The following is a 27,697-nucleotide window of genomic DNA, read 5'->3' as shown; positions in this document are numbered from 1 at the left end:
GGATTGTTCTTCTCCTCCTGACACCTGCAAGCAGCTTTCAATTCCCCCGTCAGCATGAATGCGCATTACCCTAAAGACCCTGCAATGACAGCAGGAGCCTTCATTTTGTGTTTTGTGCTTTAAACACAGCGAGATGAAGGCAACCTGCTTTAAAAGCCAAGTCTGAAAAAGTTCTTTCAATAATTGCAACTACCAGGGGCCACTTTAACCCCAGCCCTCAAGAAATCCCTTCTGACACGGTTGGTTTGAGCACAGAAAGCATGGGGAAGATGACTTGTGAAGCCACATCTATCAGAGCACGGTTCCAAAACGCAGTCAGGTAGCGAAGCACAGGGGCAATGTGCCTTGGTTATCTCCCAATAAATATTTGTGCATCTACCAAAGTTCACCAGTGAATCAACCCAGTGGCTTCAGTTCAAAACACTCTGCGGAGCAGGGGCAGAGAGGCAGAATGGGCGCAGGAGGCCCCATTCATCATGCACCGACCAAAGCAGGGATGCTACAACCCCCTTCACATCCTCTTAAAATCATGGGGCTGTCATGAAGCCAGGACCAGGGCTGCTGAGCTGAGCCTGGCCTCCATCAGCTCTGCTTAGGTCAACACATAAGCTCCGGGTACCAGAGAGAGGTGTGCAACTGCAGGCACGCTGTTCCCACACGACACTCCCCACGCTCTCACTGCATTGCTCCTCATGCCATAGAGAGCTCAAATACACCTGTGGAAGTTGGGAAATTCCCAGCTAAGGGCTCCAGGAACAGCCCTAACGCTGCTCACACGCCATCAGCACCTACAGTGTGAGCAGATGCACCTACTGCCAAGTGACACCCGGGGCTGCCATGCAGTGCCCAAATGCTGGGGTAAGGTCCCTGCTTGCCCAGAAACCCCAGGATGTGAGTGTGAAAATCAAAGGATGAATGCCACGGATGGGGGCATCCATGTGATTTAGGTGAGGATAGATACGCCATCTCAACATGAAGCATGGAGGACAGGGTCCAGGATAAGGAATGAAAGAGGAAAACAAGGCAGGGGCATGAGGAGATCCTTTGTACCTCACCATGGATGGCAGCAAAGCCGGAAGCCTCTTGCCCCCAGGGCAAAGCCATGCCCTGCTTTTTCGGGGGGGGGGGGGGGGAAGGCCTGTACACACCCCCAAAGGGAACGCAGGAAACTCCAAGCTAACATCAAATTACGTTCCTCGGAGATGCAGGAGCTGTTGTGGGCTAAAACACTGCAGTTCACCAGGGGACCGACTGACCTGGGACGCGCTCTCCCCTGCTCAGCCCTCAGCTGTGGGGCTCAGCGCTCAGTTTCACAACTGTGTGGAAGCAGTTTCAGGGGTAGCAAGTTTTGCAAGGAGCAGGCAGGCAACATCTTAAGGTGTCCTCCATGGACCCAGTGAGCTACTGGAGAATGAAATCCTCTCAAGGAGCCAGCAGCCCTGTGACCTGAACCTCTTCAGCGGCAGCACCATGATCTCTGTATGCTACAGGGAAGCAGCTTGCTGAAACACAGAGCTGGGCATCAGTATATAGATCCATGACTGTTTTCCCCACCAGGCCATGGACAATTTAGCCAGAGACCCAAGCAGGAGGGACTCAAGACAGCAAAGATCTGGTTGTCCATAGTCCTGCGGCACACATGGCCCAGCTCCACACCAGGAACACGACTGCCCTGGCACCAGGGACACTCAAACCAAGTGGCAGCTCGCCCGGCTGGGTGATCACTTTTGGATTGTGTAATCCCCAGACATGATTCTGAGCCCAAGAACAAACTCGAGCAACCGAAGACATTACCCTCCTGTCCTGGCAAAGAGACAGAGCCTTGTCGCAGGAATCGCCCCGCCGTGCTGCCCTGGTGCCTAAAACAGGTCAGACTGCACATGTTGGGCTGCAGGTAACACAAACAGCAGTATTGGATTCCAGGCCATTATACACATTACACAACCCTGCCGTCAGTTCTACCACACTGAAAACCAAAGCGAGCACCAGAAGCCTTAGCAAATTTTTTCCATTTACCTACTGCAGCCCAGAATTACCCCAGAGCCTGGACAAACACCCGCTCCCAAGGTGAGCTGGAAAGTCACTCCTTGGCATGGCGTGCTTCAGAGCGAGCAGAGACCTTCAACACGCTGCAGAAACTGTTTATAGAACAAATGCAGAATGAGCATATGTGTTTAATAGCCCACTAATTGTTGCGTTATTCACTGTACAAACAAGCGAGCTCCTCTGCCCTTATCCCTTCCTGCCCAGTTAATCACCAGTAGCCTCTGACTACTTCTCTTTTGGGTGGCGGTGAAGGAAGCAAAGTTCATTAGTGGCCGGTGGCCACCAAACAATCCCCACACCAGACTTCATTTAGCAAATAAACACCACTATTCATGTGTGACACAGACCGGGAATAACTTCCCAAAATATGGAACGCAGCCGCCTGCAGTCTTCCTATTCTTCCTCCCTCCAAGGAAGACGCTTCCGAATGTATAGGAAAGCATTTATGATGCTGGGTTTTTCCTTTTTCAGAGGGGGGAAAAAGCCAATAACCCCGTCTTCCCCATGACACCTCTCGCTGCTGATTTCTCCTAATGCTGATAAACACTCATTAAAATCCATGGGGATAAACCCATGTCCAGTAATTCCCTTCGTCCTCACACCGAGATTGCCCAACTGGGGGATGTGATGTAACCACCGCACGACATTAAAAATAGTGTTGTGACAACATATGGGTTATCCTACAGGAGCTGCAGGCAGGACGCTCCTAATGGCAAGTGGGTTCAGGTTCCAGCTCCCCGGCAAGGTGAGGGCCAGACGCGAATCCATAGGGAATGGCCACAGAAAGGGGAGTTTTATCCACACACCCCCCCCAGCACCAGAGGCCGAGCGCTGCCATTACTCCCTATTTACATGGCTAAGAAGCACTTGGGCCCATGGCGAGGAAAAGAGAACCTGGGGCTCTCAAATACAGCCCCGCGGAGGGCACCGGCCGATGGGGGGGGCACAACCGGGTGCTGCAGGGAGAGGGACCCCCCAGCGGCCGCATGCCAGCACCAGGGGACACGTCCCCGGGGTCAGACCGGCCCCCTCCGGCCATGGGAACCCACGTCACAGTCACCGGGGACACAGAACCCCCCCAACCCCGACGTGCCCCCCCCCCCCCTCAATCCACTTACCGGGGCCTGGCGGCGGCCGCCAACCATCACCGGGGGGGGGGGGGGGGGGGGGGGGAGAAGGGGGAGGCACCGAGAGCCCGGCCCCCACACCGGGGGGGGGTGTGGCACCGAGGTCTCGGCTCCCGGGCCCCTCAATCACCCACCGGTGGGGGGGGGGGGGGGCACAGTGTGGTCCCGCCATCGGTTACCGCGGGGGGGGCACCGACACCTCCGGGTCCCCTCAGGCACTTACCGGAGGCTCGTGACGCCTCCTCGGTCACCTACCGGGGGGGCACAGAGGCCTCTCAGACACCAACAGCGGTGGGGGCGCACCCCGGGACACCCTCAATGGGGCTGCCCCCAAGCCCCCCCGGTTCCTCACAAAGAGGGGGGGGCCGGGAGCCCCTCACGTCCCCTCCGTCCCTCACACCGAGCGCCCCCCCCCATTTCCCCAGTTCCCCCCCTCCCGTCCCACACCCACCCACAGAACAGCCCCGGGGCCCCCGCCTCACCCCGCTCCCCAACCCCGCCGGTGCCGCCCGTTGTAGGGCTCCGGCCGGGGCCTCGTGGCGGCCGCTCGCCCTCCGCGGGGCCGTGCCCGCCTTCCCCCCCCCCCTCCCGCCCCGTACCTTACAGGCCTGGTAGCTCTCGAAGGCGCGCAGGGCGCTCTCCGTGAGCTTGACGTGGAAGACGGAGACGCGGGTGCCGCGGCCGAGGCGGCCGCAGGACAGCCCGTACCCGCGCTCCGCCTGCAGCGCCGCCATCTTGGGACCGTCTCCCCCTCCGCGCCTGGGCCGCCGGGGCCTCCCGCCGAGGCCACGCCCCGCTCATGCATCATTCATGAGCCGCCGGCCCTGACGCCACGCCCAGCGGGGGAGCCTGTTGCTGGGGCGAGGAGGTGGGCAGCGGGCGCTGCTATTGGCCGAGCTACGCCGGGAGTTGCACCGGATTGGGAGATGGGAAGAAGGGGCGGGGATATGCAAATTAAAACCGCGGTGCATGGCGGGAAGGGTGGTCTGAGGTACCCCCGGTACAGCCCCGCTCGCAGCCTCCGGGACCCGGTGCCGAGGCAGGGCCCACAGGCCCCGGGTTTCTCCCCCTCCCCGTGCTCAGCGGGTCCCTCCAGAGCCAAGCCCCCCCCAGGCACCGAGCATCCCGTGCCGCAGCGCCCGCTGCAGCCACACGCGTGTAGGGTGAGAGGGGGGCAGCCAAGAGGAGCATCCCCGTCCCTCGGCAAGGACGAGGCGCAGGCGTGAAGGAATTGTCCTTTATTGGGGAAGTTCACAGTCGGTCTGGGGTGGGAGGAAAGTGCTACAACCCCCGGGGGCAGAGCTGAGCCCCGGGGCTGGAGAGAGCCGCAGGGAAAAGAGGGACCCCAAAGAGCTTGGACCCACACGAGCCAGCCCCAGAGAGCATCCGGCGCTCCCCCTGCATCCCGCCCGCCGCAGCGTTCTTTGGCTTCCTTTGGACATTGCACGCTCTGGGGAAGTGATGAGCAGGGGAGCGGGTGCCGGTGCAGGGCTGAGCCGCCGGCAGCTCCCCCAAGACATGGGGAATGTCACTGCATGTGCCCCACAGCACATCCGCACCGCTTCCCTTCCTGCAGAGACCACCGGGCCCCTTCATACCATGTGCTTTCCTTCCATGTGCCTCCCCCTGACCGTCTCGCCGTGCCAGCAAGACCACGGCACCCATGGGGGCTCATTTGTCTGGGGACAGCCACGGTTGTCCTGGTGCGCAGGAGCTCCTGCTCCCTCCAACACCCTCGGGGCTGGGGGCTGAGCCCCACATTGCCAGGCAGGGGCTCAGGGGGGCTGTGCCCTGCCTGCGGCTCCATCCCCGCAGCTGCGCCACCGGGAGAGATACGGGGGGACGTCGGGAGGGGGGATTCGGCACCTCCGGCAGAGAAAGCATCGTATTCCTGTGAGTCCACGGGAAGGGGTCGGCGAGGCCCCAGCAGGGGAGAGGCAGATCCCGGTGCAGGTCCTGTGCCGCGGGGCCACCCCGTTGCCATCCTTAGTTCCTCGCTGCAATGACTACAGACAAGGCCACGCCACCGAGCGCGATGGCTGTTGCACCGAAGAGCCACTTCCAGGGGATGGACTGAGGAGGAGACACGGGTGCTGTGAGGGGACGGCAGCGCTTCCACCCTGCACAGCCGCTGGGAACAAGTGGGATCCCTCCGCTGGAATCACAGGGATCCGACTTTCCCGAAGCAGGCCCCCACATCAGCATCAGCACCGCTGTGACCCCCAGGGACCTTGGGGGCACCCACACATCCCCTGTGCCACTCCCCGGAGGTGCAGCCCCAGCCCTTACCCAGCGCAGTTTGTCTTTGCACTTCCCGGGGGCTCCGGCGGCGCTGGGATTCCCGAGCATCTTCCTGTACATCTCTGTCTCCACGTTCCTCTGGTCCGCATGCTTCTTCACCAGCTTCGAGAGCTCGGCATGAATGGTCTGGGGAGGAGAGCGTGGAGCTGTGCAGATGGGGACCACAGGGCCACCACCAGCGGGCCCCATTGCCCCGGGGCCAGCTTTGTGGAACAGCTCAGAAGCAGCCAGCAAGGGGGGGGGGGGTGATGGCCTGATCCTGCCCCACTGCCCTGCACTGATGGGTTGGGCGGATGGGTTGGGCGTCCTGCGGGGCTGAGCACCCCTGTGTCCTTTGGGCCACCCAAGCCATTCCCTGCGCAGCAGCAGGGAGCAAACCCCAGGGTTGATGCCAGACATCAGGAAAAGGATTTTACACAGGGAAGTGTCTGCCTCAGAGACACAGACATGCCCCAGTGCGCCCACTTCTCTGTCTGGAAGCAGGCTGGGAAAGTGGGCTTGAGGAAAGTGGGAAGCAGGATTGCAGCAATACCCGGAGCACGCCGGTACCTGCCCGGCTGTGCCGAGCGGTGGCCATGGCTGCGCCTGCGGGGAATGCTGCAGGAGCAACCCCTGCATCCCGCACAGAGCAGAAGGTGCTGCGGAGCCAAGCACGGCACCACCAGCCCTGCCCTGAGCCCACGGTGGCAGAACGGCCACAGCCATAGCACCACGGTGCCCAACACCGCGGCTGTGCTGTGCCCTCTGCTGGGGACACCACGCTGCGGGTGGCTCCGACACCTCCCTGTGCCTCACACGGGCTCCAGCCCACGCTGGCACCTTCCTGCTCCAAGGGGTGAGGAGAAGGGAGAAGAGAAGGCTCAGGGGGGACCTGATGGCTCCCTACAACTGCCTGATGGGAGGATGGAGCCAGGAGGGGCTGGGCTCTGCTCCCAAGGAACAAGGGATGGGACAAGAGGAAACGGCCTCAAGCTGCACCAGGGCAGGTTTAGATGGAGCTGAGGAACAATTCCTGCCCCAGAGGGTGCTCGGGCATTGGAACAGGCTGCCCAGGGCAGGGCTGCAGGCACCGTCCCTGCAAGTGTTCACACAGTGTGGAGACGAAGCCTGTGCCATGGGTTAGTGGTGGGGAATGGTTGGACTGGATGAGCTTGAAGGTCATTTCCACCCTGGTTGATGCTGTGATTCTAAGCTGCGATGGTTCACAAGAGCCGGGAGGTGCCGATGGCCCCAGAGAAGCAGGCGGAGCCGGGCGGTTTTGGGGTGTTTTCACCCCGGTAGCCGTGGCCCTGACTCACCGGTGTGTGTTTAACGCTGACCGGCAGCCGAGAGGCCCCTCGGCTGCTGCGCCTGTGGTTCCAGACACGTCACTACCGGGCAGCCGGATTTTTCCACCCCTCTCCAATTATAACACTTTGTTGGGATGGGCTGGAGAGCAGCCGCCCTGGCAGTGACGTGCGGGGATGCACCGGGAATGCTGCTCCCAGTGCTGTCGGCTCCCTCAGCACCCTGTTCATTCAAACCCTGCTGGGAAGCGGAGGGCTCGCGATCCTGCCCGCCCTTCCCCATGGTGCTGTGAGACCATGAGCTCTGTGGGTGCTGTGGGACCACCAAGACCCGCTTTCACAGCACTCCATCCTGCATCGGATCACAACACAAACCACGATGTTCCGGTTCCAAAGAAGTAGATAAACCACCAGACCCGGTTGGGGTCAGAGCCAATCTGTAGAACCAGCCCCCAGCGCACCCAGGCTGGGGCCATTTCCTGGCGCTGGCTTTCCCTTTGTGCCAAGGATCCTGTCCTGCAGCTGATCATTAACCCACAGGAAATTCCTGACCCTGGCCTGGCGCTGGCACGAGGTCCAGGCTGCTCCCACCACGCAGTGAATCACCCCGGGGCTGCTGAGCCAGTCTGCAGGCACCCGGCTCTGCTCCACCTCCCGCAGCCACAGCACAAGCCAATGGAACCAGCCGGCAAGGCCGGAGCAGCCAGGACCATGCACACAAGGATTGCTGGAGCGGGGTTGGGCTGGCAGTGAGTCCTGCCAACAGGGACCAAAGAGCAAAGAGGGAGCTCGCAATATGGAGATAAGGGAGCCACCAGCCCAGCCAAGCTCAGGCATTGCACCATGTGGTTCATTGCCCCATGGCTGGGGGCTATTTCCAGCCTCCCTTCTTGGAGAGAGCTGGGAACAGCTATGGGGACATCAGCTTTCCATGGGGACACCGAGGTTTGCAGGGTCATGGACAAGAAGAGAGCATCCCAGACATGCAGCTCAGCAGGATCACCAGCAGCACGCCACAGCAGCCTACCTTGTTCGAAGGCTCCAGCTTCAACGCTGCCTTCAGGATGGAAATGGCCTCTCTGAACTCGCCCTGCTGAGCCAGGACCTGGAAAGCAGGATATGGCTTGAGCCGGACGGGTGACGTCTGTCCCTTGGTCCTGCTCTCCACCACGCCATGGGGAAAGGCTGGCCACACACCCGGCCTCACCTTGCCCTTGCGGAACAGAGCCTTGATGTTCCCTGGCTGGTGCTCCAGGACGAGGTTACAGGACTTGAGAGCTGCCTCGTAATGGTCCAATTTCAGCTGAGAAGCCGCCAGGTTGTTGAGGCATTTCACCTTCACGTCCAGCAGCTCAGCCTCCTCACCCGGGCTGAAGTCCACTGCAAAGACCCCAGGGGCAGGTTACAGCGGGAAGGGAGCCTGGGCACCCTTTGCTGGAGCAGGCAGGTACCTTTCGAGCTGGAGCTGATGATCTTGAGGGCGATGTCGTAGGAGTTGATGGCCAGCACGTAGTCTGCCTGCTGGTAGAAGAAGTTGCCACGCTCCCGCTTGCGGTTGGCCAGCTCCACCTTCTCCTTCCCGCTGAGCAGCTCCAGGTCTGGGGCATCCCGAGCCTCCAGCAGCTCCACCTCCAGGGTGAGGGCTGCGTTGGGTGGGATGTCAGGACTCCTGTGCAGAGGAGGACACAAACCCATGGCACCGCTGCCAGTGCCACGGGCGCTGTGCCAGGGAGGTTTAGCACCAGAGACCAGGAATCAGAGCTCCCTGGGAAGGGTCATGATGCAAATTGTTGCCCCTGGCAGGACACGCTGCTGTCCCCTGCATGTGCCACACGAGTGGGATCTCCCTGCCCAAAGAACCTGTGGCATGGTGGCTGGATTGGCACTGGGAGAGCAAGGGCAGCTTTCAGAGCTATCCTGCTCCACTCCTCCCCGCTCACCTGCCCTGAGCTCCATAGCAGTACTTCGCATCTGACACGATCAAAGCCGTCTCTCCCATTTCCAGGAGCTGCACACACAGGTCCAGAGCCTGAAGGGAAAAACATCATGGGGTGGGAACGAAAGCAAAGGCAGAGGGGCCGCTTCCAACCCACAAATGAGGATGCCACGGTCCCCGAACCCTCCCCGTGCCCCGGTCCGGCCCCGCACACACGGATGGAGCCCTGACCTGCACGACGTCGCAGTCCCCCAGTGTGAAGGTGAGGGCAGGGTTCTCCTCCACCACGCTGCCGTCCTCCAGCGCGGCCTTCAGGCGCACGGTCACGTCCTGGCCCTTGCGGGGCCGCGTGTCCTCCCCCCGGCCCGGCACCAGCGTCTTCTTCTTGAGCAGCCCGCTCCCTGCGACGGGAGCACCGGCCCCGCGTTACCCGCGGCGGGGAAGGGGGGAGCCCGGCCCCCACCGCCCTGCTCAGCCCCGGTTCGGTGCTGAGGCCCCGCTCGCCCCGGGCTCTCACCCAGCACATCCAGCCACTCCTGGGGGTCCTCGGCCGCTTCCCTCCCGCCCCGCTCCTCCGGCGGCGGGGCCGGTGGCCGGGACACGTCCTCCAGCGGCGGCATCTCGCTCAGGTCCTCCTCCTCCTCCTCCTCTTCCAGCACCTCGAAATCCTCCGCCGTGTCCAGCGCCGGTTCGGGGCCGTTGCCGTTGCCCGCCCGGCCCGGGGAACCGCTCCTCGGTTCCTCCCCGCTCGAAGCCATCGCCGCGGAGCGACCTGGAGCGGGGAAAGGAGGACGGGGCTCGGGCCTGCGCGGACCGGAACCGGGCAGCACCGGGGGGGGGGGGGGGAGTGTCCGGTAACCGCGGGAAAAGGGGAGGGGATCCCCGCCGCCACGCGCCTTCCCGCCACCCGCGGGGACCCCACGTCACCGTCACGCGCCGGGACTCCCCCTGGCAACGGCCGCCGCGCGCCCACCCGGCCCCGCGAACCCGCCGGCCCCGCCCCGCGGCTCCGATTGGTCCCGCCCCGCCCACTGCGCTGACGCCATTGGCTGGTGAGAACGTTCGTCAGCCGAGCGCTGGGCGGGGCTTGGAGCCGCCTTAAAGGGGCCGCTGCGGGGGTGGTGCCGCGAGCGCCCGCGGGAGCGGGGCGGGGGTCCTGGCACGGGGGTTGGGGGGTCCCGGGATGTCCCGGGGATGGCGCGGGGGGGAGGTCCCGGCCCTGTCCCTGTCCCTCCACCACCCGCCACTACTTCCGGCTCTGCGCCGTGACGCAGGGGCACGCTGGCGCCGCGGGGTTGCGCTCGACGTGACCCGGTACCCGGAAGCGAGGTGCGGCCGCCGGTGCCGCCGCCGTTCCCGTCATGTGAAGCAGCGGGACCGGCTCCCCCAGGTGCGCGGGCACCGGAGCGCGCCGGGCCCCGGGGCCGGGGAGTGCGGGGGTGGGGCAGGCAGGGGACCCCGGTACCGTCGGTGGGTGCGTGTGGGGCCGCCCCGGGACTGGGCACGGCGGTAGCGAAGGGGGGGTAGGTCCGGTAGCGGCAGGGGGCCCGGTTACCGGCGTCTCCGTTCCTGGTGCTGAGCCGCCCCCTGCAGTCCCGCAGGAGCGATGGAGCCCACGGCCTCGCAGGTGTTCTGCGGGCGGGTGCTGGGCATGGTCAACGCCGAGGATGTCAACGCCATCATCCTGGCCCAGAAGAACATGTGAGTCCCGGGGGAAGCGGCACCGGCACCGGGAGCCTCCCGGGGTCCGTGCCGAGCTCCGCCCGCTTCCCCTGCGCAGGCTGGATCGGTTTGAGAAGACCAACGAGATGCTGCTCAACTTCAACAACCTCTCCAGCGTCCGCATGCAGCAGATGAGCGAGCGCTTCCTCCACCACACCAAGACGCTGGTGGAGATGAAGAAGGATCTGGACGGCATCTTCCGGAGGATCCGGTGGGCAGCGGGGACGGGAGCGGTGCTGCGGGTCTGGGTGGGCTGCGAGGGGTGGAAGGGAGAACACGGAATGGTCTTGGAGAGGCAAATGTGCTGGTAAGCAACATGGAGAGGAGCTGCTGGAGCTTCGGGATCCCTCAGCCCCGCTCCAGCTGAGATGGGCTGTGCTCCCTTGGGAGGGAGCTGGCACTTGGAGCACCCCACGTGCTGGGATGGGGTGGTGGGGAGGGAGCCCCAGGAACCTCCAGAGCTGGGTTGTGATATCCATGAGCAGCTCCGCTGCAGCCTCACCTCATCCTCCTCTCCCCAGGACGCTGAAGGGGAAGCTGGCGAAGCAGTACCCGGAGGCCTTCAGCAGTGAGTGAATCCTCCCAGCATGGGTTTCCCTCTGGTTTCCCTCCTGTGTCAGAATCCCATTCCTTAAGGATGCACCGGGTGGTCTGTGGGTGTCGGGAGAAGCCGCCGAGACATCCACCTGTGCTAAAAGTCACCTTGATTGTATCAAATGCGTTTGGGAGATGTTCCAAACGGCCGCTCACTGATGTGGCATCACTTTACGTATTGGTTACATGGGCGGACAACACCTTAGAACTGAGTCAATTGTCCTGCTGGGTGCAGCAGAACCAACGCCTGCGCCTTCCCTTGCAGACATCCACGAGTCTCCCATCCTGGAGGACGACGACGACTTTGACCCCATCCCGAAGAGCACCACGACCACCATCGCTACCTCTGAGCAGAGCACGGAGTCCTGCGACACCAGCCCCGACGTCATCTCCCCCACCACGAGCCAGGATTTTGAGGATTTATCCCAAGGCCAGTACGATTTACGGGCCGTGAACGGACAGAGTCTCACAGACGAGGACACAGCCGATGGCCTGGACTAGGCGGCGGGTCCCTGCGGAACTTTCTGCGCTGTGTTCATAGCGGGGTCTCTCTTTGCCGGGAAGAGGGACGCGAAGGCGGGTGCTGGACGGGTGTGCGCCCCCGTGCCTCGCGGGGGCAGAGCAGTAAAACGTGGCTTTCAAACGCCTCTCGTGTCGTCTGTGCGCTCCGGAGCCCGCTTGGGGCGCGGGTGGGCTCCGTGGGGCAGGAGTGGGGGGGGGGGATCCTCCCGTGTGCCCCTCGCCGCCGGTACACGAGGGCTGCCCCGCAGCGCGGTGGGGCGGGTCCCGGTGCTTTGGCGCGCAGCGGCCGGGAGGGGGCGCTTGGCGCCAGGCGCGCACGGGGCGGGGCGGTGACGCGGCCCCGCGCGCATTCCGGTTCCGGTCGCCCCTTTTCTCAGCAGCGAGGCCGCGGGTGCGGGCGGGCGGGAGCCGGGGAAGGAGGCCGGGACCGGGGGAGGGGGGGTCCGGTGGGGGTGGGGGTTGGGGGAGGTCGGGGGGGGGCACCGGTGGTGACGGCGCGGGCGCTCCCCGCAGGAGCCGCCGGTGCCACGATGCAGATCTTCGTGAAGACGCTGACCGGTAAAACCATCACCCTGGAGGTGGAGCCCAACGACACCATCGAGAACGTGAAGGCCAAGATCCAGGACAAGGAAGGTACCGGTGTGGGGCGGGGAGGGGGGGGGGGCGGTACCGGTGTGTTCCCTCTCCCCCCAACATGTCCCCGCACCGCTCTGCCCCGCAGGGATCCCCCCGGACCAGCAGCGCCTCATCTTCGCGGGCAAGCAGCTGGAGGACGGCCGGACCCTCGCCGACTACAACATCCAGAAAGGTACCCCCGGGCTGCACCACTTGGTTTGGGGTGTGTGTGTGTGTGTGTGTGTGTAACGTTTGTCTCCTCCGTGACCGCTCTGTTTCCTTCCAGAGTCCACCCTCCACCTCGTGCTGCGCCTGCGGGGGGGCATCATCGAGCCCTCCCTGCGCCAGCTGGCCCAGAAGTACAACTGCGACAAGATGATCTGTCGCAAGTACGGACCCGTGCCCCCCCATCCCCGCGGCCCCCGTCGCCGCCGTCGGGGCTCTGCTGACCCGTTCCCCCCTCTCCGTAGGTGCTACGCCCGCCTGCACCCCCGCGCCGTCAACTGCCGCAAGAAGAAGTGCGGGCACACCAACAACCTGCGCCCCAAGAAGAAGGTCAAGTAGAGCGGGCGCCGCTCTGCCCGCGCCCTGCCAATAAAGAGCTCAGCCCCGCCTGGTTTTTGCTCAAATCCGCGTGGTTTTTAATGAAAATAAACGGGGGATGCGGAGCGGGGGGAGCGCGGGGGGAGCTCGGGGGGAGGCGCGATACCGGGCGCTGCCTGCAGGGGGCGGTGGAGCCGCGCTCCGCCCTCCGCCGGGCCTGCGCCGTGCGACCGGGACCGGGCCATGGTGAGCGGGGACCGGGGGCCGCAGGGCGCGTCCGGGTGGATGGGGGGGATCCGGGGCCGGGCCCTGGAGGCGGGCACGGGGGGAGTGCGGGATGTCCGGTGCATGGGCAGGGGCGGTGAAGCGGGGTCCCGGCGCCGCTTCGGTCCCTGCACACGTGGCCGGGAGGAGCTCCCGGTGCCGGTACCGAACTGAGCTCAAGCGCTGCCGCCGGGGCTCCCCTAAGGCCGGCGCTGGAAGGGGACCGGGACGGGACGGGACGGGCCAGGCTCGGTCAGCACCGGCCCTGCGCGGAGCCGCGTTTCCGGAGCCGCCCGGTGAGGCCGCGGGCACGTACCGGTGGCTCCGTCGTCCCCCGCCGCCACCGTCCCCATCTCTCCGCAGACGGGCGAGCCCGTGCAGGCGCTGCTGCGGCGGCTGCGGGCGCTGCAGGGCGAGCGGGCCGAGGCGTACCGGCTGCTGGAGCAGTGAGTACCGCGGAGGGAGCCCCCCCCTCTCCCTTCCGGCTTCGTTCAGAGGCCGCCGGGGCGGAGCTGCTGAGCTCCGGTTGCGGGGGGTGCCTGCATCCCCCTGCAGCATCGGGACACGGGGGACCGACGGGACACGGGCTGGGCTGGGCTGGGAAGGGGAGAGACTCCTGTCACACACACACAGAAAGGAGCGGCCGGATCTGTCCTGGGTGAGGGGTGGAGCTGCGTGGTCAGAGGGACCAAGAGCTGCCAAAGCTGGGCAGGAGAGACCTTAGGGCAGCTCCAGTGCCTGAAGGGGCTGCAGGAAACCTGGAGAGGGGCTTGGGACAAGGGATGTAGGGACAGGATAAGGGGAGTGGCTTGAACCTGCCAGAGGGGAGACTGAGAAGAGCTCTTAGGCAGGAGCTCTTCCCTGTGAGGGTGCTGAGGCGCTGGCACAGGGTGCCCAGAGAAGCTGTGGCTGCCCCATCCCTGGCAGTGTTCAAGGCCAGGTTGGACACAGGGGCTTGGAGCAAGCTGCTCGAGGGGGAGGGGTCCCTGCCCGTGGCAGGGGTTGGGGCTGGAGGAGCTTTAAGGTCCCTTCCAACCCAAACCATTCCATGATTCTATGACATGAAAACCCCACTGGCGCTGCCTGTGGCAAAGGGAGCTCAGCTCCAGGATGTGGACCGTGGCGTGTCGCCATCCTGCTGTGCTGTGGTGACGGTGGCTCCCCCCACGCGCAGGGGCCACCGCGCGTACCTGAGCAGCGCGCCGCACTATGACTTCCCTCGCTACCGGCAGCTGGTGCACGAGATCACGGTGGCCTTCAGCAGCATCTCCCGCGAGGTGCTGAGCATCGCCGGGTGCCTGCGGGACGAGCTCGCCCGCCCCGACCTGGCCCAGCACCTGGCCCGGCTGCAGGAGCGGGAGCAGGAGAAGCTGCAGCTGGTGAGTGTGGGGCCGGTGTGGGGGGGGGCATCGATACCCGGGGCTGCTTTGCGGGGGTCCCACCTCCCGCTGTGTCCCCATGCAGACAGCACAGCTCCAGCTGGCCCAGCAGCAGGCACAGGACCAGCCCCACGTGGATGCCCACCAGCAGGAGGTGCAGGAGCTCAAGCACAAGTAGGTGGTGGCCCCGCTGCCGGTTTCCTTCTCTCCCCCCGTTTCGGGATGGCAGCGTTCCCCATGGGGATAGGAGCCCCCTCCCCACATTTCCCCTCCCTCTGGCCCAGGGGGGCCCAGATGGTGCCTTCAGCCGCGCTCGGGGCCGCAGCCCCGGGGAGGGTTTGGCGATGCTGCGCGGTCCCCTCGGCCTCCCCGGGCTGAGTGTTTCATAAACAGCGCGGGGAAGGCGAGGCGGCCCACATAATACGCTCCATATGGGCTTTATTTATAGTTTCCATCCGCTCTCGTAGGCTAATTAAAACCATTGAGGCAATCAGCGAAATTCTCCAGGACCTCAAGTACGATTCGGAAGAAGCCGAGTGATGGATGTCCCCGTGGGAACGGCTGGAGGGGCCGGGCGGTGGAACGGGGGCCCCGCGCGCCATTCCCGGCCCCCGGCGCAGCCACCCGGGCACCCACAGCACCCAGCAAGGTGGGCAACTTCCCCTCGGCCCCTTTTCTTGAGCACAGGCTGGAAGGGGTGAAGAACACCCCCATCTGTCCCGGAGGAGCGGGGTCCCCCTAAGTCCTGAGCATCCCTCAGCAGAGGGCTGCAGCGTGGGGCTGGTTCCACTTCCCAGCTGCACCAGGGGTTTTTGCCCAAGGAAAACCACAACGTGCAAGCCAAGGGGCTGCCTTGCTTTGATCCCCATGGAGATGAGCACTGCCTTCACTGCCAGCAGGAGCCCCAGGGGCAGCAGCCCCCCAAAAGCATGTGTCTTGCTGCACCCCCAACCCCGGCAGAGCTCCAGTGCCCCAGTAGCGCTCTTTCTATGGTCATCCAAAATAAACCTGCCCCGTGGGGCTGGCCTGAGTTGTGTGGTCTAACGGGCTTCTCTGTGTCCCCCAGTGCCACCCCCTCCGGCTCGCCTTGGTCCCTGGGGATGGGGTGACAACGGACACGGGTCCCCTTTGGCTGCTGCTGCATCCCCATCCCCGCGCTGCTGCCGCTGACGCAGACCCTGGTGGGGTTTCAGAGGTTTATTGGCATTAAGCTTAAATCTGTTCCTAATTGACTGAAATGGAACCAAAATAAGGCTGGTTTGAATCAAAATTGGAGCAGGCACTGGGCAAACCCCAGCAGCCTCAACCCAGCCCACGTGGCTCCCCAGGGACGGACCCCCCCCCCCCATGCGCTCGCACATGGGTCCCTGGGGAGAAAAGAGCCCAAATCACTTCCCAGGGCTGGGGGGGGGGGAGCTGCACCGAGGGTGGGGGACACCCGGGAAGCCCCCCCTTGCCCCTTTCATCCCAGAGGCTGCTCCGGCTGGCGGGTAAGGAGCGAAGCCTCCGTGCCCCCCCCAGCCGGGCAGGGCTGAGGGGTCCCCTCGCCGCGGGGTGCGGGGGGCACCGGACCCGCAGCACGTGAGGAGGGGCTGCCGGGGCTGGCCCAACCCGGCCCCCCCCGTTGACCCCATCCCATGGCCGCGCTTCGCCCCGGCCGCCTTCCTGCTCCGCGCCGGCGGGGCCGGGGGGGCCGCGGGTGGCCCCGGGCGGGCGCCGGGCGCCCCGTGTGGTCCTGCCGGCGCTCGGGCCCCCGCGGGCTACAGCTTACCGCCGGGAAGCACCTGCGGAGAGGAGCAGAACACGCGTAGCCGCCGGGTCCGTGCCCACCCGCCCCGGTACCCCCCCCCCACCACCACCCAGTGCCCCCCCAGGCCGGGGAGAGAAGTGCGAAAGGCTCCTTACCTACCTGGTTGCGTGCTTTGTGCGATTTCTGCAGCCACACGCGCCACTGGTCGTAGAGCTTGATGCCGAGGTTGGAGCAGCCGTAGGCGTGCTTCTTCACCCACCCGAAGAACTGCTTCAGCTCCCGCCGCAGCGTCGTGTTCTGCTCCCCTCCTTTGGGGTCGCAGCCCCCCGCCGCTCGCTCTGCGGGGACAAGGGGATCGGTGGCACCGGGCAACCCCCCCCCCATTGCCACCGCGCTGCGAGAGGTGCCGGGGGAGAGGAAAACCAGCGGGGATTTGGCTCTCGAGTGAGGAAACCGAGCTCCAAATCGGCTCTTTTGCAAGAAATCCAGGTGCTGGGTGTGGAGAAGGGAAGGGACCCCCCTGCATGTTCCATGTGTGCCGAGGATGGGGAGCACGGTGCTGCCAGCATCTCCTGCCCCCCAAAGATGGCAGCGGCACTCACCGCTGCGCGGGGTGGAGGCGGCCGTGGGGTTGCTCCAGTCGCTCCAGATGCCGGCTTTCTTGGAGCCGTAGATGCCGAAGGGATTACAGCGAACCTGGACGAAGTAGACGGTGCCGGGGCGGAGGCCGGCCAAGCGGCACGAGGTCTGGTTGCCCACATCATCCACCACCTAGAGAGGGAGGAGATGGCAGCGTGGTCCCGCATCCTGCACCGCGCCCCACCGCCGCCGGGCGATGCCGAGCCCACCTTCCACTCCGAGCTGTCCTCCACCCGGTACTGGATCTGGTACTTGGCTTGGAAGAGGAAATCCTTGAGTGCCGGCGGGGAGCTCCAGCGCACGCTGAGCTGGTCCTCCAGGTCGCCCACCCGGCTGACGTGCACGTCCGGCGGCGGGTCGGTGGTGACTGCGGGGACAGGGTTAAGGAGCCGCAGATGCGGAGGAAGCAGCTTAACTCGATTAGGAGCAATTCTGCTCACACATCACCCATTTCCTGCTGCCTCCCCCCCCAAATCCCAGCGCGTGAACCCGCCGCCGGTTCCCACCGTGAGGTCACCGGTGCCGTGGTGGCACCACGACGTCGCCGTCGCTCACCCACGTCGAGGATGTCCAACATGACGACGTCGGAGACGGCCACCCCCAGCCGGTTGGATGCCTCCACCCAGATCTCGTAGGGCGTGAAGAGGGCCAGGTCCTTGGGGATGTGGCAGGAGTAGGGCCCGGCCGTGTGGTACTCCTGGCACGTGTTGTCTCGGCCGTACCACCTGTGGGGAGGCGCTGAGTGCTGGTACCGGCACCACCGGGTGCCGCGGTCCAGCTGAGGATGCTCCCCCATCCCCAGAGGGCACAGATGCTCCCAGTTGGGACCGTGGCCATTCAACACCATGGGTATGTGTCCTCACCCTCCTCCTTCCCAGCACACTGCTCAGGGCAGGCAAGACCCAGGGAAACTCGGACTCACAGCATCAACCACGTTGATGAAGGACCTTTAGGACCAATTCCAATCCAACCTTTTGCCCAGGGCTGCCAAGTCCACCATAAACATCACACCAGGCACCAGCACCCGAAGGCATCGGGCTCCCCATTCCCTACCAGCTTTTCCATCCCACTATAACGAATAACAGGGATAGGGCGGGCAGCCCACCTGAGCTTGTACTTGAGGGTGTAGTTGGTGTGCAAGAAGGTCTCCCCTTCCGTGCCCGGCGCCCACTTGCAGGTGAGGTCCTTCATGTTTTTGGACCAGCAAGTGATGTTGACTGGTTTTTCTGGGGGTACTGGGAGAGAGAAAAAGAAACCAGTAAGAAATAGAGGGAGATGAAAAGGTGCAGCAGTGAAATGCAGCTCGTGGGCCCCTCCGACCACAGCCTGGGGGCTGCAGACGTGGTTACTGGAGGGGTTCAGGCTCCTGCTGTGGAGCTGTTTTCCTGCAGCAGCCCAAAGCCCCAATCCAAGCCGTGTTCCCAGTTATGCCTCTGTGTTCCTAGGACGTGGCATCGTCCTTAAAATAGCCCGAGATAACAATCTTACGATTATTGATTCGGACAAGAGTAATTTTGCCGCGGCTTTGCCAAAACAGCCTCCCTGCGGCACGCGGGGCTGGGGCACCGGGCGCAAGCCACGGGGAGGTTAACGCGGAGCAACCGCAAGCAGCCATGGCAAGCGCGTTTTGGCGAAGCCCGAGGGGTTAATCCCGGCGCGGATCCTTCCCAACCGGGAGCCGTGGCTCTTCCCCACCGCATCAGCGCGGCCCGCGCCGACGACGTACGTCCAACGTAAAGGCAGGAGCCGGCCAAGATGCCGCCGTCTCTGCTGTGACAAACCAGGTTGTCCCCCGACTGCTGCTTGGAGCCGTTGAGGCGGGCGAGGGCCACGCTGAGCGTGGTGGGGCCGAGCGCGGCGTAGGAGGCGGCGGGCAGGCGCCGGCCGTTCAGCGTCCAGTACAGGTCCTCGGCTTTCAGGTGAAAGTCCGGGCTGACCGTGCACGTGGCGACCAGCGAGGAGCCGATCAGCAGCGTGGGGTCTTGGGGGGAAATCACTGCGGGGTCTGCAGCCGGAGACACAAAGAGGGGGGGCAGAAAACATCAGAGAGACGGAACATCGTGTCTGTAGCATCGGCATGGAGCGGCGTGGGGTGGGAAGCTCATCCAGGTCCAACCACGTTCTGCTAGGGCAGGATGCTCCAAGCCCCTGTGCCCAGCCTGGCCTTGGACACTGCCAGGGATGGGGCATATGTGCATAATATCCATTTAAATACATGGTGCATCTACTTTATAGCTATTTAAATATATTCTGTATCTATTTAAATATATGCTCGATTTTTAGCTATTTAAATACATTTTATAACTACTTCAATACATTATATAGCTACTTAAATACATTTTTTTACCATTTAAATGCAGTTTTTATCTATTTTAGATCCATTTAAATACATTTAATATCAATTTTATATAAATTTAAATACTTTTGTATACACTCTGTGTATTTGAATACATTTTATATCTATTTAAGCATTTAGTATCATTTATATCTATTTAAATACATTTTATATCCATTTAAATGTATTTTATATCCATTTACATATATTTTATAGCCATTTATATTTATTTTATATTCATTTGCATTTATTTTACATATATTTAAATATATTTTATATCAATTTCCATGTATTTTCTATTGGCTTAAATATATTCTCTATCGATTTTATCTCTACTTAAACACATTTTGCATCTATATCTATTGGAATGATTCTTTTCTATGCACTCAGGTCTGTATTTATCCCCTCCCAGCCCCTCTCAGCAGGGGCCGGAGCTCAGCCGCGCTCTTGCCGCAAGCTCGAGGGCTCCTCGAAGGATCCAGGGGGATTCAGGCTGGGAATTGCCTTTGGGAATGTGGAGCACGAGGCTGGGGGGGCCTCGGCCACGCCGGGGCTCCCGGGGCAGGGCTGTGGCTTTGTGAATGCTTCCTGACAAAAGGATTTCCAGAGCAGCTCTGGGGAGGCTTTGGGGCTCCTTCCCCATCCCTTTTCCAACGGCACCAACCGGGAGCTCCCCACGGAGCCCAGCACCGACCCGGACCCAGCCACGTGCCACCGGGCTCTGCCAAACCCAGCGCTCGCACCTCAACGCATCCCTGTGCCCCAGTGGGCCCCCCAAGGGGGGTCCATGCTGGGGACACCCCCTGTGATGGCCAAGCCTCCCTCCCCTCCTGCTGCTTTACTTTGGGACCCCTTTGCCACCAGGCTTCAAAGAGCAGCTTCCCCCAAGCCCACTCCGGGCTCCCCCGCGTCCATCAGCCTTATCGGCTCCGTCCGCACGCGCCAGGCTCATATCCCAAATTACCTCCCGGAAAGTGCCGTGACCTCCTCTCCCCTCCGACCTCCGGGGCCCCGATCGGCTTTCAGCGCCCGCCCGGCTCCCACCTCGGCACAATTAATGCTCCCAATCCTCATTGCCCTGGAGATCCACCCACGGCGCCCCGGGGATGCCGCTGCGGTGGGTGGGAAAGCATCTGGGACACGGTGGTGATGGGAGCCCCAGGGTTACATCCGCAGCCATGGCGAGAATCCACGGTGATGGCACGGATCCGTACCACGGCCCCCCAACAAAGCAAACCCTTCCCGGGGGGATTCAGCCCCTGGATCACCCCCTCTTCCATCGAGGCCTCCAAAACAGGCATCCCCAGCCCTGCCAGAGCCCACCCAGCACCAGCTCCTCCATTAGCCGAGAGCGCCGAGCCGGGGCTGCTCCAGCTCTGCCGATTGCACACCCGGCGCTCGGGCCCTAATTCTCCTAAATCTTAATCTAAACAGCCCCAGAAACACACACGAGCGCCGTAAACCAGACACGTTTCCCGTCCTCCGAGCAGGACCCTGCGGAGGAGCCGATTGCATCCCAATTTCTCTATTTTTCCCCTTGATTTTCTTTCCTTTCTCTCCTCCAAGCAGGAGCCTCTGGAGGAGCCAATTTTTGCCTTTTTTCCCCCCCTTTTCTTTCCCCCCCTTGCATTTCCCCCCCACAGCCACAGCCCGAACATGTGTTTTAAAAGGGAAAAGTGTGAAGTTTTCTGAGCGGAGAGGAAAGGGCCGGAGAGACACAGGCGGGCTGTGGAATGTGCGAGTCGCAGGGAAAATACCTGCTCGGGGGTTTTATGGCTTTCCTATTGCACAAAAAAAATGCTGATCAGGTGCTAAGTAATGCTATAAAGTAAAACCACATTTCCAAGGTGTCGGGAACGTTTATGCTCTTCCTTCCGAAGGGCCGGATTTCATTTGAGTTTGATACCGGGGTTTTAAGGAGTTGGGAGAGAAAAGGCAAAACCCCTCCGATAAGTGTCAGAGCTCACGCGGTTCAAAAGAGCTTTATGGAGACGTGCAGGGGGGTAGAGGAAAAATAGGGATAATTGCCCCGAAGAACAAAAGGAAACGTAGGCAGCCCCAAATCCAGCACGAAAAGCCAATAGAAAGGAGTCCATACATCCATCGAGAGCCTTTCGATAGCCCAAGCGAGGAGGCTCGCAGGCACTCCGAAGCGCTTTCTCCCTCTTTCCCACTCTCTTTCCCCCTTTCCCTTCTCCCACTGCTGTTCGTGGTGCCCACCCCGCAGCTCGAGGAGGGGTTTATATAACGCCCCGGCATTCCAGCGAGCGCGGCCGCGCTGAGCAGAGGGGAAACGTTCGCTCTCTAAAAGGAGATTTGGCTTCGCCGGCCCCCAGCGCCACACGTCGAGGGGCCATGGGGTGAGGGCTCATCCCGGCCAGCAGCACCGGACCCCGATGGGGGGGGAAATGGGGGTGCCGGGTGGCAGCGAGCAGCACCCCCGCAGCAGGGCGAGGTGAGAGGAGCAGGGTCAGCCCCAGCGGGGGTCCAGGCACAGCCCCACGTTGTCCCGGGTGGGATCAACGCCTTTGGCCACCGGGAAGGCACCGGGATGGGCACCGCTCCACGCCAAAACCCGCCCGGGTTTGGGAGCTGCCGATAATGGCTCCTACAGGGATTTTTGGAGCATTTTTCCTCCTCTCTCCCACACTTGTGCAATTCTGGCCCCATTTAACGCTCTGTGAGGCTTCCCCGTTAACACCACGCATGGGTCAGGGGCTGTGGGAGCGGTGGCGGTGCCGCGGGAGCTGCCAAGCGGTGCCGTTCCTTGGCGGGACCCGTCTGCGCGTCGGAGCGAACATCCATCGCCTTGAGAAATTCCCATCATAGGGAGGAAGCCAAACTTCCTGCTGCGGGGAATGGGATCTCGCCTCGCTCGGGCCGGAGGGAAGCAAACGAGGCGACGGGTGGGACGGTGGCTAATTGGGGTTTAGGGCTCTGCAGGGACGGGGGGGCACTCCTGGGGCATTGTGCCCCCCACCATGGCAATGGAGGGACCCCGATCCCCGTGGGGCTGAGGCTGCCCACAGGTGGCACCTCCTGGACCTGCCACTACTGGGTGGGACCCCCAATGGGCACCAATGATGAGCCCCCCAGGGGGGGTATTTTTTTGGGGGGGGGGTGTAGGGGGATTCATTGTTCTCCATGGGGGAGGGAGCTCCCTATTGTTCTGGGAGGGGAAAAGGGGATTCATTGTTCTCTGGGCCGGGGGGAGCACGGCTCTCCCGAGGGAAAAGGGGGTCCCCATTGTTCTCAGCAGGAGGGGGGGGTCTCAGAGGCTCTGGGGAGGAGAAAGGGGGATCACAGCTCCCGAGGGTGTGAGGAGGGGGCTCGCTATTGTTCTCCGGACGGAGGAGGACGGGGGTTTCCATTGTCCTGGGTGGGGAATGGAGCCGCATTGTTCTCCGGGAGGGGGGGGGGGGGCTGCACTGCGAGGGGGGGGGGACAGGGAGGGACAGACCCTTCCCGGGGGGAGGGTTCCTCTTCTCCATGGGGACAGGGGTCCTGGCTGCTCCTGGGGGCCAGGGGGGTCCCCGCTGCTGCCACGGATGGGGGGGAGCAAGAAAGGCTCCTCTATTGTTCTCTGCGGGGAGGGGGGGGGTCCCTGCTGGGCTGCGGGACCGGGCAGGGCTGGGGGTCCCTGCTGCCTGCAGGGGGGTCCCGCGGGGTCCCGGCTGCCGTCTATGGGGGGGTCCCCGTTACCGGCCACGGGAGGCGAAGCTCAGCCCCGAGGTGCGCCCGGCGGTGCCCCCCCCGCTCCCGAGGCCCCTCCGCACCCCGCGGTCTGGAGGGGGGCACAAGGCACGGGCCGGCCCCGCGCTGACCGGGGGAGCCCCGGTGGGGGGATCCGCGCAGCGCCCGCCCCGGCCCCGACGGGACCCCCGGGACTCGCCCGCCCCGCGCCCACCTTGCGGGAGCCGCCCGGTGCTCCCGGTACTCACAGGCGAGGGGGTCGGCGCGGAGGAGGCGCGGGCAGAGCAGGAGCAGGACCGGGAGCAGCGGTAACGGCGCCATGGCCGGCTCCGGTGCCCGTCGGTGCCCGGGGCTGCGGAGCGCACCGGCGCGTCCGGGGAAGTCCCGAGCAAGTCTGAGCAACCCCCGGTTACCCAAGCCCCAACTGCCGCCCTGGCCCCGCCCCGCCCGGCACGGGCCCGCCCCCGGGGGGGCAGAAAGGCACCGGCCCCGGGGCTCCGCCGTCCCGCTCCGGTACCGGCCCCGGTGCCCACCCCCGGCGCCCGCCCGGCGCTGCCCCGCGGTGCTGCCCCCCCCCCCCGGGTCCCGCTGCCCCGAGCCCCTCGGTGGGTGAGGAGGAGCCGCCCCGGGGCCGGTGACTCACGCGTGGCCCCCACGGACCCTCCCGTGCTCCAGGGGTCGGACCCCCGGGGCTTCTCCCATGGAAAGCGCATTCAGGAGACCAGAGCCCTCCTCTTACTTATTCTGGGGTGAAAACGGGGATTTCTGCCCGAAAATCCCAGTGTTTTCCATGGAAGCATCACCTCTGGTTCCACACCCCTCCCCCCCCCCCCCCAAAAAAAAAAAGCACCAAAAAGTGGGAAAGCACCAGGCTTGGGGCTGGGTTTGTCCCCAGGGGTCTTGAACAGCCCAGTGCTGGTTGTGCCGCTGGCACCACAGCAAAGGTGTCCCCTCGGGCATCACTCCCCATCGCGGGGCCTCTCCCCGTCCCCCCACCCGGGACTCGGTGGCAACCGGAGCTTTGCAGCCCCCCCCCGGGGTGAGTGGCAGAGCCCTGGGTCTTGGTGGTGGCAAGGCCACTTGTCCCCCCACGCATGGGCTGTCCTCAGCTGGGTGTCCCTGCGGTCCCCTGAGCTGTGGGGTGAGGGATGGGGGGCCCTGAGAGCACCCCATGCTGGGGGGTGCCTGGGTCATGCTCCCCTCACCACAGAGGGGACGTGCAGGGACGTGGTGGCCCTGACCCTGAGGCTGGCACAGGGATGGGAACCCCGAGGCTGTGGGACCGCAGCCATGGCTGAGGTTTGTGGGGGACTCTGAGGGCATCTCTGGTCCACGGGGCCATTGTCCAGTGGCTTTCCCTGTCCCTGAGCTCCCTGCCCTAGCTCTGCGCCTCGAATCCATGGCTGCGAGAACAGGGACATCGCTCCGTGCAGGGCGCAGAGGGTGGAGAGCACAGGGAACACCTGGGTGACCCAAATGGGTGACACCACGACTGAGCCCCTGCCCCATTGCGCCGGGGGGTGCTGAGCCCTGCAGCCATGCAGGGACACGGGGGTTGCTGGGAGGGCAGGGATTAGGAAGCGGAGCACGGGGGGGGGAGGCTGTTTCCCATCGTCCTGTTTTTTGGAAGCTTCTGAAGCGTTTCTGTTGAAATTTCCCAAAAACGTCAGGCTCCGGAGCCACCCAGCCTGAGGGGCGGCAGCGGCCGCAGCCCGGAGGCTGAATCACGGCAGCCCCGGGGGCCGAGGCCGCCCGCGGTCCCGACCCACGGCCCGCGGCCCCTCGGGAAGCCACCCCGGGCCGGGAGCCAGCCCTGGATGCTGCGGGGGGGGGGGGGGGAATGGCGGAGCTCCGGCTGCCCACCTGCGCTGCCTTCACCGCTGCACCCGCCTGACCCCCGCCGAGCCCCTCCGCTTCCACCTGGAGCCAAGGATGAAGTGGGAAGCAGGGAGGGGTGGGCTCCCAGGGGCCAAGGAGCGACACCCGCCCTGGCGTTGGCACAGAGGACGTGGCCAGCTCCAGCAGAGGAACATCGGGAGGTGGCTTGAGGCTGTGCTGGAGGGTCGGGGGGGAGGTGGGTGGACAGTGGTGCTGGGAAGAGCAGGAAGCATCGGTCCCCGCTGGTGTCACCTGGGACGTGGCTCGAGGATGTCGCCCTCCCCGTCTCACAGCAGCATCCATCAGGACCCGAAGCTGTGGGAGGGGGACAGGACGGGGGGACACATCCAGCCCTGCCCTGCCTGAGGTCCCCAGATGCGGGGGTCAGGAGCCGGCCCCACGGCAGCGCCGGGAGCAGCCGGAGATGACAGAGCCGCGCTCCGGCTCTGAGTCAGCGCCCGGGGCAGCGGCAGATGCGGTCAGCGCTGCCCTTTGACAATGACCTTTAACGGGCCGCTCCTCCTGCCCACCAGCCCGCAGGCACCGGCTGGGGCAGGATCCGGCCCCCACTGACCCTCGGGCCGTGCCGTCAGCGTCAGCGCGGGGGTCCCTTGGGGCTGGCGTGGTCCCCCCCCCCCCGGCGTGGCTCCATTCCCAGGGCCTTTGCCCTGTTGCAGGGCAGGACCTGGCCGTGGGGCCAAGCTCCCAAACAGCCGTGAGCTCCCCCCAATGCCCAGGTGGGATTTGACCCTCCCCAGACAGATCCAGGCCCCCGGGGTGGGCCTGGTGACACCCCCAGACCTGGGCTGAGCATCCTCAGTCTGGCTTCGCACCAGACATCACCTTCCTGCCAGCCCTCCATCATGTGTCACTGCGGCTGGGCCCAGCACATCTACCCTGAATTAATCTAATTACTTGATTTCCCAGCCAGAGCTCACTCCCTAAAGTCCTTGGACAGAGACAGCATCTGGCTCAAGGGCCAGGGTGTAAAAAACAAACAGCAACCCCCCCCCAAACCCCAGAAAAAGCAGGAGGAGAGGCGCAGCGGAGCTGCCTCTGCCTGCATCCTTTTAAAGTGACCTGGGGGAAAAATAAAGAGGCTAGAAATGCAAAGAATCCAGCAGTCAGAGTTTGCTTTATATTCCTCTCAGTCACATTTCCACATCCATGGGTAATTTATAACCCGCTTAACCCCTTCCCTGCCACCTCCCATAGCACAACCCTTGTGCTCAAGAGCATCCTCGCTGCGGGCGGCCGCACCTTCCCGCCTCTGTTTGCTTTGGGAAGCTCAAAAAGGGCCGGGACGGAGTTCGGGAGTTCGCTGATCTCTAAAGGGGGAAAAAAATGTGGTTGATGTCGAGGGGGTGCTTGAGCACGAGGGATGGGCTCTGTGGGGCTGGGACACGGTGGGACTGTGGGGAGAGCTTCATGAAAGGCTCCGGGAAGGAAAATGTAGGTCAGTAGTGATAAACGCGAAGGGATCGAGTGTTTCTGGAGAGGGGAGGAGGGAGCGCAGCAAATATTTGCCAACCGGAGTGTTACTGCCTGGGAAAGGGCTCTGCCGGTCCAGGCGGAGAGGATGGAGCGGGGCCGGCGCCCGGCGCGGTGCGGGCAGGTGCGGTGGGAGCGATGCGCAGGGGCTGCGCGGTGCTCCCCGCACTCCGTCCGCTGGGATCCGGTCCTGGCCGGGGGTCAGGGCTCCGGTTCTACCCCCCCCCAGCCCCGGCCGATGGGAACTTCACCTGCGGCCGCGCCGTGCCGTGATTTACGGTGACAGCCCCCAATCTACCCCATTTACTTGGCCATTAGTCACCGGTGCCGGACACGAGGCCGAGGGGCTGGCCGTGCTCCAGGAGGGGAAGGGGGGAGCGGGGGGACCTGGCAGCCCCGCCAGCCCGGCCCGAGCACATTTTCTCCCGGCCCTGGTTTGATTAACAAGATGAATAAGCTGGCGGAGCTCAGCGGGGCGAGGAGAGGCCCCACTCCCTGCTCCCGGGGGGGGGACACTGGGCTGAGCTCCCCCAGCCACCCCCGAGGGGATCCGGCCACCCGCACCCCTCTGCCCCTAACCCGGGGTGTGGAGCCCCCCCTCAATCCTGAGCTGGGACCAAGAGACCCCCCCCCTTCTCCACGCCGGGGTCCTGCCATGTGTTCCCCATTAGGGCTGGAGGTTAGCGAAGCCCCCAGCCCTCCTCCTCCTCCTCCTCCCCCCGGGCCCGCTTTGGGGTGCTGCCATAAATAAGGCTCATGGGCAGGGCAGCGGCGAGCGGGGCCAAGCCTGCGCCTTTTATGTCTCTTAAACCCTGGGAAATCAAAGCTGTAAATCTGGGGTGTCAGGGAGGGCCCAGTGTCCGGCCGGGGGGGCCCCGCGGGGCGAGGGTGAGGAGGGTGAGGGTGCGATGCACGAAGGCAACTCGGGGAGGCCCCGAGGGCCATGGAGGGTGGCACGGCTGGGGCTAATGCTGCCTGGGGATAAGCCCCCTTGTGCCCTCCTGGGGTCCGGTCCCTGGGGGGCCTGTCTCTGTGTGCCACCAGCGTCCGTACCACCCCAGACCCCCTCTTCTCCCCAGTCCTTTTCCTCTGTGCTGCCGGATGTTGCTCCCCCCATCCGTCTGCACCCCAGGCCTGCTGTGCCCCTCCGATCCCTGTGTGCCCCCTGCTTCCGTCGGGGTCCTTCCCGCTGCACCCTCTGGTCCCCGTGCATCTCCCGGTTCTCCTGCACCCCCCAGCGCTCGAGCACTCCCTGGTCCACGGCTCCTCCTGCATCCCGAGGTCCCTCCGCACCGCCGGTGCCCGCGCGTCCCCCGGTGCCCGTGCACCCCCGTCCTTCCGCCCCTCTCCAGCACCGCCCGCCGCTCCCGGTGTCGGTGTCGGTGCCGGTACCGGCGGAGCTGCGCAGGCTGCGGCTGCTCCCCCGCCCCCGGCTCCCCCCGCCGCCCCCTCCCGGCGCACGGCGCGTCACGGCGGGGCCGGTGGCGGCGATGGGTGCGCTCCGCTCCGCGCCCGCCATGGCCGCCCGCAGCCCCCGGGCCCTGCTCGCCCTCGGCCTGGCCCTGGCCGCCGCCGC

At 64.2% G+C, this 27,697-nt stretch overlaps 7 protein-coding genes across 13 annotated transcripts in view; 4 read left to right on the top strand and 3 right to left on the bottom strand.

Moving 5' to 3' along the window:
* ELL (elongation factor for RNA polymerase II) overlaps nt 1-3,978 on the bottom strand; it is a 47,399-nt gene extending 43,421 nt beyond the window's left edge. The window contains exon 1 of the mRNA XM_057417478.1: nt 3,773-3,978. Within this exon, the coding sequence (XP_057273461.1) occupies nt 3,773-3,907 (135 nt within the window). The 5' untranslated portion in view covers nt 3,908-3,978. The remainder of the gene's footprint in view (nt 1-3,772) is intronic.
* Nucleotides 3,979-4,396: 418 nt separating this feature from the next.
* Nucleotides 4,397-13,389, bottom strand: FKBP8 (FKBP prolyl isomerase 8). 2 transcript variants are annotated; one of them, XM_057417409.1, is made up of 9 exons: nt 13,273-13,389; nt 9,214-9,468; nt 8,928-9,097; nt 8,701-8,789; nt 8,212-8,429; nt 7,968-8,140; nt 7,788-7,865; nt 5,463-5,600; nt 4,397-5,246 (listed from the first exon to the last, which is right to left on the bottom strand). In XM_057417409.1, the coding sequence occupies exons 1-9, from the start codon at nt 13,307-13,309 to the stop codon at nt 5,160-5,162; spliced, it is 1,245 nt and encodes a 414-aa protein (XP_057273392.1). In that variant the 5' UTR covers nt 13,310-13,389; the 3' UTR covers nt 4,397-5,159. The 2 variants fall into 2 exon arrangements, with proteins under 2 accessions (XP_057273392.1, XP_057273393.1); XM_057417410.1 differs by lacking the exon at nt 13,273-13,389 and adding an exon at nt 9,624-9,751.
* KXD1 (KxDL motif containing 1) lies at nt 9,941-11,603 on the top strand. 2 transcript variants are annotated; one of them, XM_057417416.1, is made up of 5 exons: nt 9,941-10,086; nt 10,290-10,397; nt 10,477-10,629; nt 10,940-10,986; nt 11,278-11,603. In XM_057417416.1, exons 2-5 carry the CDS (start codon nt 10,303-10,305, stop codon nt 11,511-11,513), a joined length of 531 nt encoding a protein of 176 aa, XP_057273399.1. In that variant the 5' UTR covers nt 9,941-10,086; nt 10,290-10,302; the 3' UTR covers nt 11,514-11,603. The 2 variants fall into 2 exon arrangements, with proteins under 2 accessions (XP_057273399.1, XP_057273398.1); XM_057417415.1 differs by having other exon boundaries at nt 10,290-10,629.
* On the top strand, nt 11,852-12,763 carry UBA52 (ubiquitin A-52 residue ribosomal protein fusion product 1). Its single transcript, XM_057417419.1, has 5 exons — nt 11,852-11,925; nt 12,048-12,167; nt 12,256-12,342; nt 12,436-12,538; nt 12,620-12,763. Exons 2-5 carry the CDS (start codon nt 12,065-12,067, stop codon nt 12,711-12,713), a joined length of 387 nt encoding a protein of 128 aa, XP_057273402.1. The 5' UTR covers nt 11,852-11,925; nt 12,048-12,064; the 3' UTR covers nt 12,714-12,763.
* Nucleotides 12,887-16,368, top strand: REX1BD (required for excision 1-B domain containing). Of its 3 annotated transcripts, none has more exons than XR_008973221.1 (6): nt 12,887-12,938; nt 13,320-13,402; nt 14,131-14,335; nt 14,421-14,509; nt 14,803-14,984; nt 16,275-16,368. XR_008973221.1 is itself a non-coding variant. In XM_057417417.1 (5 exons), the coding sequence occupies exons 1-5, from the start codon at nt 12,936-12,938 to the stop codon at nt 14,873-14,875; spliced, it is 453 nt and encodes a 150-aa protein (XP_057273400.1). In that variant the 5' UTR covers nt 12,887-12,935; the 3' UTR covers nt 14,876-15,265. The 3 variants fall into 3 exon arrangements, 1 of the variants encoding a protein (XP_057273400.1); XR_008973220.1 differs by lacking the exon at nt 16,275-16,368 and adding an exon at nt 15,133-15,265; XM_057417417.1 differs by lacking the exon at nt 16,275-16,368 and having other exon boundaries at nt 14,803-15,265.
* On the bottom strand, nt 15,518-23,184 carry CRLF1 (cytokine receptor like factor 1). 3 transcript variants are annotated; one of them, XM_057417413.1, is made up of 8 exons: nt 23,001-23,184; nt 18,451-18,729; nt 17,830-17,959; nt 17,280-17,449; nt 16,934-17,091; nt 16,688-16,856; nt 16,234-16,423; nt 15,518-16,119 (listed from the first exon to the last, which is right to left on the bottom strand). In XM_057417413.1, exons 1-8 carry the CDS (start codon nt 23,071-23,073, stop codon nt 15,798-15,800), a joined length of 1,491 nt encoding a protein of 496 aa, XP_057273396.1. In that variant the 5' UTR covers nt 23,074-23,184; the 3' UTR covers nt 15,518-15,797. The 3 variants fall into 3 exon arrangements, with proteins under 3 accessions (XP_057273396.1, XP_057273395.1, XP_057273394.1); XM_057417412.1 differs by having other exon boundaries at nt 15,963-16,119; nt 16,241-16,423; nt 23,001-23,181; XM_057417411.1 differs by having other exon boundaries at nt 15,969-16,119; nt 16,245-16,423; nt 23,001-23,181.
* Nucleotides 23,185-27,582: 4,398 nt separating this feature from the next.
* TMEM59L (transmembrane protein 59 like) overlaps nt 27,583-27,697 on the top strand; it is a 6,797-nt gene continuing 6,682 nt past the window's right edge. The window contains exon 1 of the mRNA XM_057417414.1: nt 27,583-27,697. This exon is cut by the window's right edge and continues 91 nt beyond it. Coding sequence (XP_057273397.1) covers nt 27,612-27,697 — 86 coding nt within the window. The 5' untranslated portion in view covers nt 27,583-27,611.

The sequence above is a fragment of the Pezoporus wallicus genome, unplaced genomic scaffold (genome assembly GCF_028554395.1).
Source record: "Pezoporus wallicus isolate ANWC-B61680 ecotype Strahan unplaced genomic scaffold, APGP_CSIRO_Pwel_v1 contig_13865, whole genome shotgun sequence".
Classification (NCBI taxonomy): Eukaryota; Metazoa; Chordata; class Aves; order Psittaciformes; family Psittacidae; genus Pezoporus; species Pezoporus wallicus.
Note: the sequence above shows the minus strand (reverse complement) of the source record. Positions and strands in the feature narration are given on the sequence as shown.

Coding starts and splice junctions, on each gene's coding strand:
- KXD1 (XM_057417415.1), top strand. CDS start 10,364: ATGTCAACGCCATCATCCTGGCCCAGAAGAACATGTGAGTCCCGGGGG. Junction 10,630..10,939: donor GGCATCTTCCGGAGGATCCG/GTGGGCAGCGGG, acceptor TCCTCTCCCCAG/GACGCTGAAGGGGAAGCTGG. Junction 10,987..11,277: donor GTACCCGGAGGCCTTCAGCA/GTGAGTGAATCC, acceptor CTTCCCTTGCAG/ACATCCACGAGTCTCCCATC.
- UBA52 (XM_057417419.1), top strand. CDS start 12,065: ATGCAGATCTTCGTGAAGACGCTGACCGGTAAAACCATCACCCTGGAG. Junction 12,168..12,255: donor CAAGATCCAGGACAAGGAAG/GTACCGGTGTGG, acceptor TCTGCCCCGCAG/GGATCCCCCCGGACCAGCAG. Junction 12,539..12,619: donor GACAAGATGATCTGTCGCAA/GTACGGACCCGT, acceptor CCCTCTCCGTAG/GTGCTACGCCCGCCTGCACC.
- REX1BD (XM_057417417.1), top strand. Junction 14,336..14,420: donor AGCAGGAGAAGCTGCAGCTG/GTGAGTGTGGGG, acceptor GTCCCCATGCAG/ACAGCACAGCTCCAGCTGGC. Junction 14,510..14,802: donor GTGCAGGAGCTCAAGCACAA/GTAGGTGGTGGC, acceptor CCGCTCTCGTAG/GCTAATTAAAACCATTGAGG.
- FKBP8 (XM_057417409.1), bottom strand. CDS start 13,309: ATGGGGACGGTGGCGGCGGGGGACGACGGAGCCACCG. Junction 8,790..8,927: donor GGGACTGCGACGTCGTGCAG/GTCAGGGCTCCA, acceptor TTTTCCCTTCAG/GCTCTGGACCTGTGTGTGCA. Junction 7,866..7,967: donor CTCTGTTCCGCAAGGGCAAG/GTGAGGCCGGGT, acceptor CCTGCTTTCCAG/GTCCTGGCTCAGCAGGGCGA.
- CRLF1 (XM_057417413.1), bottom strand. CDS start 23,073: ATGGCGCCGTTACCGCTGCTCCCGGTCCTGCTCCTGCTCTGCCCGCGC. Junction 17,960..18,450: donor CTCCTGCCTTTACGTTGGAC/GTACGTCGTCGG, acceptor TCTCTCTCCCAG/TACCCCCAGAAAAACCAGTC. Junction 17,450..17,829: donor ACCCTCAAGTACAAGCTCAG/GTGGGCTGCCCG, acceptor GCCTCCCCACAG/GTGGTACGGCCGAGACAACA.